Consider the following 16,639-nt stretch of genomic DNA (forward strand, 5'->3'; position numbering starts at 1 on the left):
TAACATGAAGTCGAGATCTATCCGGTTATCTGTATCTCTATAGTTATCCTAAAATACGTTATGCAACAAATCGCGTAATTACGAAATTTCCAACATATACAAGGGACAACACTCTTTCATTATTTAACGCAACGGTTTTTACAGTACATTCCCTTCATTAGTTTGTGTGACATTCGTTTTCTGTTGAAATGGACATCGTTGTCCTTTCAAATGGTACGAAACGATTAAAATGCACCCACTAATCTAACTTGAAGATTCATTGGAATGTTTTCTAAAGAAGATTATTGTTTTTATTATGTGTACTGGTAAATCATCATTTCGCTTCCGATGACATTATGATGACCGTTTATGTTCCAGTACCACGACGGCCCCAATTAAGTGTCGTAAAGAGAGTGGCAAACACTTTTTAATCAAATTGACATTAATACACCATTTTTGAAAGGGGGAGTATGCTGAAAACTTCATGGAGGCCGCAGTGCGATGTAGATGAGACAAGCAATACTAGAGGCGCCGAGTGAATTTCGAGCTGTTATGAGGACAATGCTCGTAGGATTGCAGTAGAGCTTTAAGAATAATTTACGTGTTATTCTAAATGCAAAAACCAGCTATTCATTTGTGTTACGTAAATGTGACCATGCGGTCACTCTCGTCGGCACACGGTTAAAGTAAAAGGTGCATACAGGCTTTTACGTCGAATCGTCAGTTATCTGTTCACTATCTCCACGTACATTTAATTGCGTGAAAGGCCCGTTATCGTACATTTGCCGTTGAACCAGAGCGTAAAAAAGGAAACATCTTTGGTTAAAGGGACCTTTTCAAGGATTTTGGCATGTATTGAAGTTTTTCATTAAATGCTTTATATTGATAAATGTAAACATTTTGTCTTAAAATCTCCAGTAAAAAAAAAATAGAATAAAGTTATAAAAAAAAGAAAGGAAAAAAGTAACCCTCAACTGGGCTCGAACCACTAATCCATAAAGTAAACGTCTATTAATCAGACCACTCGGCCATCCGTGCTTATACAATGATGTGTGTATTTTATACTTTATATAACCTATTAATCCTCGTAGTATTACAAAATATAACGACGACAACAGAACTCTCCAAATTATTCAATCGTTTGTCGTTGCAACGCTTTATAATTTTCAGGTTTTAAATCGTCAAAAGATGCATGTAACGGATATTTTAGAGCATGGTAAATGTTCAGTATTACTGTTTCCTCACAAATTAACTACAACGAAAATTTGTGAATCTGAAACAATTTTTAAAAATTTTGTCAATTTACCAAAACGTGAAAAGGCACCTTCAAATTAATGGTAAGGAAAGTGGAAATGACGAAGAGGCTCAGCAACCGGCATCGTATAGCCCCTTAAGAAGTCAAAGGTGTGTACAACAATGAAAATAACGTCAGGATTTCCGTAGAACAAACTTGTGGGTTCTTATGATAGGAACTTGTTTTTTTATCGACATTCGTTAAAATTTACAAAAGTTATGTCAATTTTTATCTACCTCGGACATTCAGTTAGCTAATGCTACATGCTTCGTATAATAATAATAAAAAAATTCCTGCAAATGACGCAGAAAAACCCGGATGCGGCGTCCGTGATTTTATTCGTAAGTTTCAGGCATTGTTATTTGGGATATGAAATTGTTTATGCGACAATATAATCACCCTACGCAAAAAAGCTGTGCAACGTTTTCAACTTAGACATAGTACTATAACATGATACATATAACAAAATGCGGGGTATTCTTCGTCACTATTGTGACAAATTTTAGTTGTAAGATTACGAAGTTAGGATGTGTTACACTACTAGCAACACGGCCGTTAATCACGCGCGCCACCTCTTTGAGATGCATTAATAAATGAGCCAATTCTACTTCCGAGGTGGCGCTCTGGCACGTGTGTTTTGAAATGTCATGGATAATTTTACAGGGTGATTAGGTTATGTTATTTTTCAACATATATCGCATTATTTAAAAAATCGGGCAATTTAGTGCGATTCAGCGAAGATTACTTCATCAAACAATGTACAGAAATATACATTCTCAACCCATTTAAAAACGTGATAACCTTCATAAGTTGTGGCGTGGTGGAGTTTTAAAAAGCATTACGATGAGTTTTTCCTGTGTGACGAGAACATTTCTAACCAATTAAATCGCTAACGGCATCAAACGATTGCGTACAACATACATTAGATGCTGCATGCACAAAAATAGTGGCTTCTTACCGACGTAGTAGATAATTTTGCATTTTTTCCAAAAGAGATGGTGCCGATGCTTTGGAGATGGCGCTAATGATAGGAGGAGGCGCCAATGCAGGATGTATCAATTAACAGTCGTATCGCAATGACATTACCACATGATGTACATTTGGTAGATAGAGGATTTTGTTGGATTCGATGAAATATCGATTTTATTTCACGAGTGATCATATAAAATGTGTATTTTTATGATCACGAGTGATTTTAAAATATGTTTAAAACAGTGAAATACCAGTTTTATTTCACTGATATTTCTCTATAAATCCACGGAAAGCATAAAATAAAAGACAATACTTTTTTCTTCTTGAAACGATGAGTTGTGACCTTTAATTCGAATGCTTAATTTACTAAAAGGCCAAGGTCAACGAATCTTAATTAGGCTCATATATGTTGTTTTTCCCACTGTCGACTCCAAAAAATGAAGGTAGCACGGTCTTTTTCCGTTAACATTTTTGTATAATACATGTTAAATGTTGTTATCTTACAAAGACGAACGTTTAAATCCATCAAGATATTATTAGAAAACTACTTTTTCTAATTAAAAACGAAACGAAAAATAATGTAAGTCCTGTAAACATAATAGAAACCATAACATAAAATATTTCCCTTTAAAATAGCTAGAAACGTGCATGGCGACACCTCCCAATCTGAGGAATTGGCTCCATCTCTTTTTGAAATATGCAAATTTATCTATTAGATCGGCTAGAAGTCGATGTTTTTGTGCACGCATTAACTTGTTCAATGTGGGATCGTGGTCTAGTGGTAGGATGCTGGTCTAGAAACCGGAAGGTCCCTGGATCAAATCCTGCTCAGACCACGGAATTTTCCTGGGCAAAAAATTAATCCCACGCTTGCTCTTCTCCACCCAGGAGTATAAATGGGTGCCTGGGAGGGGAAAAAAGCCAATGTGCCGTGGCTGCATACTACGCCGAATGTAAACGGACGACTTATATCCCTGTGATCGGGGGGGGGGGGGGGCAAATGTCAAAGTCGATTGAAGATTAGTATCGTACTCAGACTATAAACATATGCATTTGCATTTACAGGTTCAAAGCAATCGTTTTATGTAATGAGCGATTTAATTGGCTGGAAATTTGCTTGTCACACAGGCAAAAGACATCGATTTGCTTTTACGAATTCTACCATGCCAAAACTTATAAAGGTCCTCACGTTTCCAAATGGGTTGTGATTGTATGTTTCTGTACATTTTATGTGAATTTATAATCGCTGAATCGCACAATATTGGCCGATTTTTAAAATAATGCGAAATGTGTTGAAAAACATATTAACCCGAATCACCTTGTAAAATTATCCGTTAAATTTCAAAACATCTGAGCCTGAGCGGCGTGAGCGCCACCTCTGAAGTAGAATTGGCTCATTTATTTATGGTGTACGAACTGGTCCAAAACTATTCTAAACCGTCCGGGACGGTTTATAAACCATCCCGGACAGTTTGTTAGGAAAGTGTTGGGCCTTTCGTGCGCATAAACCGTCCGGGACAGTTTAAACTTTACGATACGGTATTATTGCTGGACAATAGGTTTTTTTTCAAAAGGATAATACTTTTTTAAGTAACAATTGACAAGAATACAAGCCGGAGATTGAAAATGTTCTGAATTAATTAAAGAAATACTGCTTTTTATAATTTAATTTTTAACACTGTGATACAAATAAACTAGACCTAACAGAAATTAATTTTCATCATTCTGTTTTGTTTATTTGTTTTTAAATTCTAGCAATGGCAACAAAAGCAATTTATGATTTTCTTCTATACTTGTTATTTGCACTTTAAATTGGTTTGAACTTATTTGTTCTTTTAAATGATATATCAACAAAGTGTTGCAATCCTTAATTATGTCAGATTGACTTTCAAAACCTATGCCATACTATAATTCAAAACATATGCCGTACTATAATTTACGCCAGGAAACCGTCCCGGACGGTTTCCTAAACTGTATCGGACGGTTTGTTATCCACAAAATAAATCGCCCGGTACAGTTTACAGACGCACGAGCGGTTCAAAAGTATGTAACTGTCCGATACAGTTTAATAAACTGTCCGGGACGGTTTACAAACCGTCCGGGACGGTTTATAAACCGTTCCGGACAATTAAGAATAGTTTTGGACCAGTTCGTACACCATATTTATTAATGCATCTCAAAAAAGAGGTGGCGCGCGTGATTAACAGCCGTGTAGCAAGAAATGTCGAAATCCCCACGAAGTTTTAGATTTTTTGATAATTGAATTCATGATTTGTGTGAACAAAGATTTGTTTAACGGATTTTCACGATATTTCAGTGTGTTATACCTCCAGATCGGTTGCAGCATGGAGTTGTTTGATGCGTGTTACAATTACATTGAATTCATGCTGTATGTATTGATAAATAATCGAACTTATTTGTAAATAATTGATTGAAGTATATAAATGAAAGTCAGGCTAATATGTTGTCGCAAAATAAATGTTACTGAAATAAATTGCATTTGAAATATACGAAGTCCAGCTGATATTTATCTTATTACTTACATTTAGTAGTCATAAATGTTTGTGCGTTAAAGTGCCGTACGAGGTTTCACATGACGTTTTCAGACTTTGTACTTATGATTCAGACACATGTCGTCATACCACTTTCTCCTAATAAGTGTACAAAGAAACTGACCAAGAATCATGCGCTCATATATGTGTCAAAATATACTTGTGTTCGTTTAGTGGTAGGAGTATTAAAGGGACCTTATCACAAAGTTTGTCATTATATGCTTTATATTGATAAATGTCAACATTGGATCTAAAAAGTTCCAGTAAAAAACATGAATAAAATTTAAACAAGAAATATCTTTAAAAAAGATATACGGCGTTGATTGTGGTTGGAGTTTATGGAAGGTAAAGATTTAAATGAATGAGATCAAGGATAGCAAATATCTTTTTCTGTGCAGTTTTTAGCTGCATCAAACGCAGTACGGGATGTTACGCGGAGTTTTCGCGGCCTATTTCACATTATTACATATTGCTGGTCATAAAGCTATAGATACAAAACAGAAAACCAAAGTCAACCGGCCACACGCGAAGTCTCCGTACATACTTTAAATATGTATACGCGCGTTCTTCGAACAAACCTGTTTGAGTAATTTATCGGGCATTGCTACGTGTATTTGATTCGATTATTAACAGTATCGAGAATCATCGCGCTCATACTCAATACATAAGTCAATATGCTGCAATAATACATTAGTAAATATGATGGAATAATTCTTGTTAATTAAAAATAATATTTATCATGGTATTGTTAAAAACACATTAATAATCTATTATTGACATGCCATAAAATAATATCGCTGGATATCTTCATTTCACATCTTTCTGGTGGTAAAGAAAATTCCAGTTCACCTAGTTCACGCTATATTGTCTTTATTATATAACTATTATGTTACTGACCGCGAACTCCGAACAGCACATAAGGTCTGACCTGTATATAAACTCTGACATTCAAACACACTAACCGCGAACTGACCGCTTATACCTCGCGGGTTGAAATGCAATACATTAAAGTGAGGCATCGCTTCCACTGCTCTTTATACTTTTACATATAACATGTTGACAGGAATATGGAAGTCAGTACTAAATATGAGAACATGGTCTTTAAGTTCACAACGTTCTCGCGCTGAAAATCCTCTGAAAATAAAGGTGCACGCACAAACTGTATTGATGGCGAGATTGAGTGTAAAACTGTTCTATCTATTAAGCCTTTTTATAAAAGATAAAACTGTTTCATGCTGAACACGCAGTAATACAGTGTTACAAAGACGCGGACATGTTTCCAATGTTCTAGTGGAATTATCAAATCAGCCAATGCAGTCAATGAAGTGTATTCATCTGTACTTGGCCGCGGGAAGTTATATTGAATTCTATTGGACGCTAACAAAGGTCAGGCTAAGGTGAAAAGCTGGCGTATACAGCTAACGCCGAAAAAGGAAAACAACCTTTAACTGGGCTAGAACCACTGACCCCTGGAGTAAAGGTCTATTGCTTAGACCACTCGACCATTTTTCGAAGTATCACAATACATAACGACAACAACAAAACACTCCAAATTATTCAATCGTTTCGCGTTTCAACGTTTATAATTTTCAGGATATTAAATCGTCAAAAGATGCATATAATAGATATTTTAGAGCATGGTAATTTATGTTTAGTATTTTTTGTTTCCTTACAAATATCATAACTACAACGCATTTTGCGAATCTGAAACAATTTCTTGTAATTTTGTCAATTTACCGAAACGTGAAAAGGCCTCTTTAAGCGGTACGTACCACGCTCCAGTACCATACAAAAACGAGGTGAATGCGACTAATGCCTTTTTGGAGGTTAATTAAATACAAATTGTTAATTTTAATGCATTAATAGAAATTATCATAATAATGATACGATATATGAGTGTACAAATCACCGATAAATTCAGTATTAAATGTACACACATTGAAATAAACATTTGTGAGATAAAAAGACTTGACATAAGCTCTCACATTTTCTCTCCTCTCCCCTACCACTAATAGCAAACCAATTCGTTTAATCACGGATTCTATATACGCTCCGTGGTTTAATCGATATCCCTCGCCACATACAGTTTGCTTGTGACAGACGGACTGACGGACAACGCCAATTCTATATCCCACCGCCAAAGGCGAGGGATATTAAAGTATATGAATTTACGTGTCTTTCTTTAGAGACGAAACAATCAAATTGTGACGATGCATTCTGGTGATCTTTACAAGTGGAAGATATTGCACATGGCCCACATCACGTTCTGCATTTCTCAAGTTGAACACAATCTCAAAACGTTACCTAACAATTTACAACAAATCAAGGTTATATTTATAACGGTGTAACTGTGTGAATATAAATAACCGTGGTGAAATGCTTAATCTTGATTTAAGTGCATAACTATGCGGTTTTCTTGGTATTAGCACAAGCTTAACCACAAAATCACACGCGTGCTTATCCGTAATTTATTAGCTCGTTTTCAGTTGCATAGCGTGGAAAGAAAATTAGTTTATTTTGCATCAATGCTACTGTAGTCATTTGTTAGATGTACGTTGGTTAATCATCTTTCATTATGGTGTGTGAACTAAATGAACGTTTTAAAAGCATTACAGTACATACAGTTACTTCCGTAGAAGTAATTAATTAGAACAAGATTTATATTTCGAAGCAAATTTTGTTTTAAGAGCATAACAGTACATACAATTACCTCCGTGGAAGTAAATAATTAGAACAAGATTTACATTTCGAAGCAAAGTTTGTACTGACGTTGAAGAAGAACAACATTAAACGCACAAACATGGGCAATACAAAGGAAAACCAATCATTATAAAATTCCAAAAAATAATAGTCACAAAAATCTTCCACAAAATTAAACCCTGCTAAAAAACTATTGGTTGTTTATTTTTTTAAACCAATAGTATTCCCAAGTTCTCGTTATTCTAAACACGAAAATATATGTAGATTAATTGTGGATTCCAATGTTATCAAAGAAATACAAGTATTTGCGTCATAGTTAAATATAAACTCTCGATAGACATGGATGGTGAACATGGTCCGCATTTTACACTACGTGCGAGCTGCAATCGGAACGTTCGACACTTTACGTTGGAACATGCTATGCTTAACATAAAAGTAAACAACTGATGAAGTTATCAAAATAATTACAGATTTTTACGGAATGCAGAGTATTGTTAAGCAAAATGGATATCGGGTGGTAAATAATAATCATTCTGATATGAATCCAGTTACGAGATATCTCGTTGCGGATTATCTGAACTACAGACTCAGCAAACACAACTTGCAATGGAGGGGTTGCCCTCCTTTGGCGTTAGATGTAATCAACAAAGTTCACTTGACGATGAGGAACTTGGCAGATGAATTTGAGAAAAAATATGAAGAGGAATTTACGGACATGGTGCAGCAACTGCACGTAACGGTAGATCTTGCTTATGAGACTTTCTTGGCCGTTGCAGAAGAACTATTCAAAGAAGGAATAATTAACTGGGGTAGAGTTGTTGCATTGTTTGCATTTGGAGGGTCTCTGGCAGTGGAATGCATGGTTAAAGAGATGGAACATTTAGTAGACTCCATCTATGAATGGGTATCCACATATGTACAGGACAAATTATCACATTGGATCACAGACAACGGAGGATGGGTAAATAGCTTTTTGTACTCGTAGACATTTTCAATTTTAAGAATTCATAAAATATGATTTTTAAATCAAGTTCAGTGTACATTAGTCATTAGCACTCATAATTGATAAATTCAATGCATTTCTTGAAGAAAATTATTTTTTTCTTTTTGAAATTCTCCATGAATATTTCATCCCTGAAATGCATTCATGGTACATAATATAGGAATAATAAAATTCCAGGAGATAGTTTAATACATAGTTTTTTTCTTTTTGTAATTCTCCATGAATATTTCAGCCCCCCCCCCATGCATGGAATTCCATGTGACAGGCTAATACAGGTAACATGAAACCTTCCTTTATGAATGGGGACAATTAAATACCCAACCTAGTGTCAATATTGGAGAACAATCATATCAAACAAAGTAAATAAAACTTGGCAGTTAACTACATTGTGCAAATATTTATCAAAAATGTATAAAATGTGTCCATAAATTTACTATAATTATTAAATGTAATTATCAAAGGTGTGTACTGTTATAAAATATGCATGTAACACATAATGAGAACATATTTTACCGAACCATATGGAACGTTAACCATATACATTGTACATGTACCAACCTAACCATAACATTCTTAACAGACATATTATTATAACTGTAAACAATATAGTTGAGAGGTCAGAACTGAAACAATATTGAACTGTTCTACAACATACCAGCGTCACAGTGAACAAAGAATGCACATTCTGTATAGAAACCTATTTTGTTACAAGTTATGTATATAAAACTGGGTTATTTATGCTGTATTGGTATTTATTTGGGACTGATGTGTTACTGGGGTAAATTTACATGCACTTTGGTATCATGGTATGAAAACAATCCAATTGAGATTAATTACTGGTAACTTCATCTGGGTGATAATATGCTGGTAATTACGATGTAAGCATTTGTGATACTGAATAGACTACCGGTATATCTATTTTACCTGTAACACAATCCAGTAACTTATATTGGACAACGCCAAAATTCACTTACATTTATCGAATGTCATCAGCATTATACTGCAGTATTCATACATGTAGTTATAAAATGTTTACATGTTAAATGGGAATTTTTTTACATTTCAGTTTGTTCATTTGCACAAAACTACTATCAAATGATTTATGCAGAATTCAAAAAACTTTATACATTTCTGCTAAAGTTCAGGGTACATCAGGGCTCACACTGACCTTCAGAAAATAATAGCCATCATTTTTTCCTTAAAAAAAAAATAGCCCAATCAGACGCGGACTTTTCCGCATAACGATAATGAAGGAAAAAGAAAAAACAATAAATCTCATTTTATCTATGTTTTATTAAATGTATATTTATTGGATTTAAGTTATAATTTATACTTAAAAACATGCATAATATCAGTGTCATTTTCTTATAAAATATTATCATGGTTTTACAATAAAGAATACAATCAAGGTTGTGGGTGTGACTTAACAAACCAGACATCAGCTACAGTTACATACATATATACTTTAAAACAAGCACAGTATCACTTTAAAACGAATTATATTAGTGTCATTTTCTTAGAAAATATTATCATGACTTTACAAGAAAGAATACAATCAAGGTTGCGGGTGTTATTGTTATGATACTTTTTTTAAAGAAAAATGCTTTTATTTAAGGACTATTAGTATTAATAAAATAAGATAACTGCCCTTTCAAATTATTCAATTTTTTAAAGTCTTTCTAGGAGCAAGTTCTGGTTAGTACAATGCGAAATATTGTCAACCAGACCATCCATAACACCGCATTTTTATTTGTTATTCTATAAAAATGTTATAAAGAACGTCGCAAGTAAAATAAAATCGACGAACCATTCCGTATCTGAAAACGACTGTCCGAAAACATATTGAGTAACGTCTTTTGCACATGAAAAAAAATATGCATATCGTTTGACTGCAGGAAAAGACGACAAATAGCGGTAATGACGGGGATAATTAGTTGATGGCGATTTTTTTCCATCAATCACTGTTCAACGTAATCTTATTGCAGAAAACAACGGCTTGAAAAACAAAACCAGCCGCCAAATAATAATAAGTGAAAAATAACGAAGATCTAACAGTTACCGATAATTAGTAATAATATCACTTCTTTCTTACACTGATTGCGAAAAACGCTCTAGGCCACGATGCCGCAGAAGGTTATTGACGCGTGTTTGACAATACACAGGGTCGAGTGACTGTGTGTACACAGGTAATCTAGTTATCGATTTTTTCCTGCTTGATGGCCCGATTAACACATTTCACACTCGCCGGGAAACTTGTAGAGGCAAAATTTTTTTTGATGTAGGCGGATAAAATAATCGCCATTTTTTCTAGACAATTTAAAAAAATAATAGTCAGTTGAATTAAATAATCGCCATTGGCGATAATGTCTGGCAGCAGCGTGAGCACTGGTACATACATGTACATGCAGATACTGTTAACAAATATGTTATTCTAGTTCAAATAAATGAAAGTTAAAGTTAACAAGCATTAAGTCATATGGTTTGATGTTTTAATAGCCCCGTAGTTATCATTATTTTTTTGTTCATTTAAAAAATCATGTAGGAACATATGTGTGAGATGCAATAATACTTAAATCATACACCTTAAAAATATGGATTTAAAACCCATAGTTTATATAAACACCATAAATTTCAGTGAGTGTTATTTATCGCTGGTTGGATTTAAAAAACAAGTAAAAATGCTTCATTTAACAGGGCATTAAGTTTCGACTCATGTACAGCAAGATTTAAGCGATTGCCTAGTTGATTATTTACGTAAAGAGCACTGTTCAGTGGTGTTTGACAACACAGAACATGAAATATTAATATCATTTTTGCTGCTGCTACTGTGATGTCTCAACCAAAAAGATTTGTAACGTTGTGAAATATGTGTACGCTTGCCATCCATCTCCATCACTGTGTTACTTTGCACCCAAGGGAAATTATTCATATTCATAATTTATTACGTACATTTATGTACAGGTAAATAAGTAGTATGAAATCACCAATACATTTTGCTCCTGAGACTTCTATATGTTATACTAGTTCACATATTGGTAAGACATTACAATGTTTCATATTTACATCCTGATAAATTTGTTCAGGCATGTAGACTCCTAAGAATATGGTGCTCATTAATGGCTAATATAGTCCCATGCTGATTACAGAAGGTCCCAATTTTCATGTTTATATGTAGATCAGAAAGAATAACTGGGTGTTCAGTCTGTGGGTAATGCAACACTTTGATTTCATACATTAACAAAATATAAACCAGATCTTTCTAAATGATTGTGAATATTTGACCGTTTGTTACCTATATTATATGCTACACATGTATGTTCATACATGTACATGTACTTAATGTTATCAAACTCTATGTTTAAGTAAATGTTTTACTAACTACATGCCTTTTGAGAATGCTAATTCTACATGTATTGAAATTCATTTTGATATTACTTTTACCTTGTTATTCTATACAAAATGAATATCAGATCATGCAATTAAGGAACATTCACTGTGAATGTACCGTGGATATATACCCAGTCCTTCATTATGGGAGAAATTTAGCATTCAATGTAATTAAATCTTGGCCATTGAGGTGGGGTATGTATGTTTTGGAACTAATCCAACTCTGAAGAAATGAACTAACATAGCAGATTGCATACCCATTCATATAAATTGCTGGTACTTATCAGGTTTATCTGAAATATTTGTACAATTTAATGTCATGTGACCTTTGGAAGCTCAAGTTACATGGACTGAATATACTATTTTACATGTATATTTGAAATACATCAAAATCAATGTCTTTTTTTTAATGGAACCCTGAATAAAATCATATGTATGTTAATTAACATACAAGTGCAGAGTGGCTCGTGAGCTCCTTGTGGATTCATTAGCAATTTCCCCTCTTTTCGTACCTATTGTCATTTATATATACAGGGGTATATCCCCTCCTTTCATACCTATTGTCATTTATATATACAGGGGTATATCCCCTCCTTTCATACCTATTGTCATTTATATATACAGGGGTATACCCCCTCCTTTCATACCTATTGTCATTTATATATACAGGGGTATACCCCCTCCTTTCATACCTATTGTCATTCATATATACAGGGGTGTACCCCCTCCTTTCATACCTATTGTCATTTATATATACAGGGTTATATCCCCTCCTTTCATACCTATTGTCATTCATATATACAGGGGTGTATCCCTTTCTTTCGCAGTCATTGTCATTTGCTGCTGGTGGTCATTCTGCGCCTTGGTCTGGCTTGATGAAATTGGCTACAAAATGTCAGTCAAAGGTGCTGGTTCAAAAAGACATTTACAAGTCCCTATGGAAGGGACCGAGATTTTAAGAAAACATAACGCCTTAACGGTCAAAATGTAATTTTGCCAGGCATGTTGTTGCTGGAAGGCAATTTTGCAAAGACTTATGAATAAACATTTGATAATGAATCATGAACATCAAATTGCTGATTTGGCATGGCCAGTTTAGAGCATGTTTTTTTTAAATATAATTAATAGGTAAAAAAGACTCCAGGAAGACAATGCAATATAAAACCATTTTTAAATTTGATCAATATTGTCCATCCCAAATATCTTATGAATATACATGTACAGGTAATTGCATGAGTATATAAAATAGATAAACATCATATAGGCACATGGTTTGATATCAGAAAGTACAAATCATTAATGATATTACAACTAAGATAAAAATAGAAGCAAAGTTCAAATTTGCCGGTTCACATGTATTGATTTCATTATAATCAAAAATCTGTCCTTTGATCTTACATGTTTCAACAGTTAAATCGAACTATCACAGATCGTTGAGCAGTATGTAAGGTATGTGAGTAGGTGGGTAAATACAAAATCTTACCTCATACAGTATGATATTGATTTATATTTTGGTATCTTCAGGGAATGTGAAGACCAGTTTTATCAATGAGTTCTTCATTAATGGACATTTTTGTGTGCAAGGTCACTCCGTAGCAATGAACGAATGACACCATTTTGATTATTGCCTTGATGTAAATGTGGGTTTTGGTTTATAAAACACTCCCTTGAGCCTTGTTTAAATGCTGTCTTAAGATAAGACTTAAGTGTTTACTTTTTATAACTATATTCTCCGAAATAGCATTGTTTCATGATTGACAATTTTTTAAGAATTTTTAATGTTCATCGTTTATGCTACGTTTTTTAAATTTATTAAACATGTACTTGTCAATTTTAGTCTGTTTGTTTCAAAACTTTTTTTCTAAATTTTGCTAAAAGTAATTTATTTTGTGTAAGATGTTTTAATAAGCTTTCTGCACCTAGATTTTAAGAAACTGCAGTCAAAGTGTTGAATGTATAACAAATTATAGTCTAGTTTCAGGTTACCTGTATATTATAATAATTGGCTTGTACACACATACACAAACTGGATAATCATTGGTCATATTACATGTTTGTTGAATTGGTTCAATGAATACAATTGAATATTGTTTTTTCAAGAATGTCATGGTTTTTATGTTCAGTACATTGAAATATTAAATGCATTAATGGGTTTAATTTATATGAACTGTCTTTGGGAAAGTAAAATAAATTATTTCCCACTGATAAAATGCAGGACAATTTTATTTTATTGAATGGTATCCGTATAACTTATTTATTGCATTTCAATTTCAATTACAAAGGGTTAAATACGCACGAACATTCACAATTTGAAAGTGTTTTTATATTGAACCAATCTCCATTAAAATGCCAGTTCATTCATGGAGGTGTGTCTGAGGTTCAATACGATTGATCGAAAACATTTTCCCTTCCCATGCCTCAGTCAGTGCTGAATAATAGCGTACATGTCTCAACGTAGCACTATGTTACGTATGTATGTGCTTTTTTTGTTTGTTGCTGAATATTGAAGTCAGAATAAGCTCATTTTACTTATGAGTTGTGGACAAACTTCAAAATTTAATATATTTTTTAATGTCAATATTGATTTATTGAAATATAGTGTACATCTTACAGTTATTAACCATGTTACAGTAATTAATTGTGTTACAGTTATTAACCGTGTTACAGTTATTAAAAGAGTAGGCTGGTCATAAACGTTGTTTGTATTTTAAAGAGATGTCATGGTTAATTTTCCTCCTAAATAGGCCAAAATACATAGAAATAATCATTTCAGATGGTGAACAGTTCACTCACTGTCTGTTGCCTTTTTTACATATTTTTAATTAGTTGTTCGTTTGGCCAGTTTTCGAGAATGTTGTTTATCAAATCATTGATTGATATGAAGTCTAAGAACTCTTCATAGTAAAAAAATAATGTGAATACATTTGAATAATTGGGAGTAGTTAACCTATAACAGAATTTCATTAGGTACCACGATAATTGCAGAATACATGCAGATGATTTCAGTACAACAATATTATGTATGTACATTCTATTAGGTGCTGTAAACAACTTTCAGAATCTTTTATATGATGTGATGCTTTTGTTGTTTGAAAAAAGACCTGCAACTGTTTCATACATACACGTTTAATACTGGTAATAAATGTGCACCAAATGTTGAGGACATGTGATGCAATATCCTGTGAATAAAACCTGTTCCTAAGTTTTTAACAGTTTGAAACCCATTCTCTGCCTCAACACATAGCAACTATAGAAGAGAATGCATTTGTTTATAATGTCTTCTGTAATTCAAAGATGGAATTTTTTGTAATTCATTATATACTTTAAGTTCAGACATAAATACACAGTTTTGCCATGATTTGCTCAGTACTGTGAAATGTCGATTGAAAAATCAGGAACCAAAAAGTAATGTCTACAGACATCAGAAGACATTATGCGTTTATTTTCGTTTGATAAATACGATTGTTTTTCCGTATGCTAGCCTAGAAGAAAAAATCCATAGTGTAGTGTCTAAACATAATTATGTTTTAAAATCTGATCAGTGATTGATATTTTGCATGTCCTATCAAGTAAGTATTTTATCATTTTTGGTCACTATATACTTGCTTGAAAAGCAATGATGTGGGTATTTTGGTGTGATTATGCAAGAGGAAATAACCTCAGGGCTATTTGCAAATTCATGATTTTATTACTTTTTAATTACCACTCTAATATAATATGTAACAGGTCATGTATAAAATACATAATGTTGTCTCATTATAAATGCTTGGGATTACATCAGATTTGTTAATATTATTATAAACACATGATGAAAAATCAGAATTCACTTTTATTTATAAAGCTATGAATTTGATTGTTTAAATGAAAAAATTATTTGTTGTTTACATACATGAGCAAAAAATAAGTTGACAAATTACTGATGATGTCATGTGAAGGCAGCGTGTTTTCACATAAAATTACTAAACCAGATTTTTATCACTATTTATGTAATATGATATGTCTACTAGTTTTTGCGCTTGCCTATTAATATGTGACAAATTATAATATTATCTGGTTGTCATGTGATGCTGACATTCTGTTTGATACTTTGGTCACCTGAGAACAACATGCCGATGGTGAGCTATTGTGATTGCTTTTGTGTGCTGTTTGTCGTCTGCCATGTGGTTTCTGCCGTACATGGTCAATATTTAACTTGAACAGTCTAGAGCCTAGAGGCCACATTTCTTGTCCAATCTTCATTTAACTTAATTTAATTTAACATTTGTCCCAATGATAAGTAGTTATAGCCAAGTTTGAAACTAATGGTCATGATGGGTAAAAGAACTGGGTCACTTGATCAAATTAAAGGAAAAGCTTTTGAAGTCAATAGAAGTTATATTTTTGTTCAATCTTCATGAAACTTGCTCATGGACAAGTTCAAAAATGGTCTTGATTACATGTAGTTGAATAACTTGGCCACTGGGGAACAGGGTCTGTTAAAAATATGACCTTCAAGGGCGGGGTATTTATAGCGTAACCTTGTGACTTCTAGAGGTCACATTTTGTTCAATTTTTCATAAGACTTGCTTTGTATCAGAACATTTATTCTAATAATACTAGGCAGAGTTTCAAAAATGGTTTTGGGTAAAAAACTGTATCTGAGAAGTCACATTTTGCAAATATCAGAAAAGCTTCTTAGAAACAGACTTCTTTTGGTTCTCATGAAATCTACCTAAAGCATTTGGCCATCTTTTAAGCTTGACTATTATATAT

General features: G+C 33.4%; 1 protein-coding gene across 1 annotated transcript in view; it reads left to right on the plus strand.

The window, feature by feature from the left end:
- Positions 1 to 7,881: 7,881 nt before the first annotated feature.
- The window catches only part of LOC127855531 (bcl-2-like protein 2), a 36,140-nt gene continuing 27,382 nt past the window's right edge, over positions 7,882 to 16,639 (plus strand). Inside the window, exon 1 of the mRNA XM_052391249.1 lies at positions 7,882 to 8,458. Within this exon, the coding sequence (XP_052247209.1) occupies positions 7,979 to 8,458 (480 nt within the window). The 5' untranslated portion in view covers positions 7,882 to 7,978. The remainder of the gene's footprint in view (positions 8,459 to 16,639) is intronic.

The sequence above is a fragment of the Dreissena polymorpha genome, chromosome 13 (assembly GCF_020536995.1).
Source record: "Dreissena polymorpha isolate Duluth1 chromosome 13, UMN_Dpol_1.0, whole genome shotgun sequence".
NCBI lineage: Eukaryota > Metazoa > Mollusca > Bivalvia > Myida > Dreissenidae > Dreissena > Dreissena polymorpha.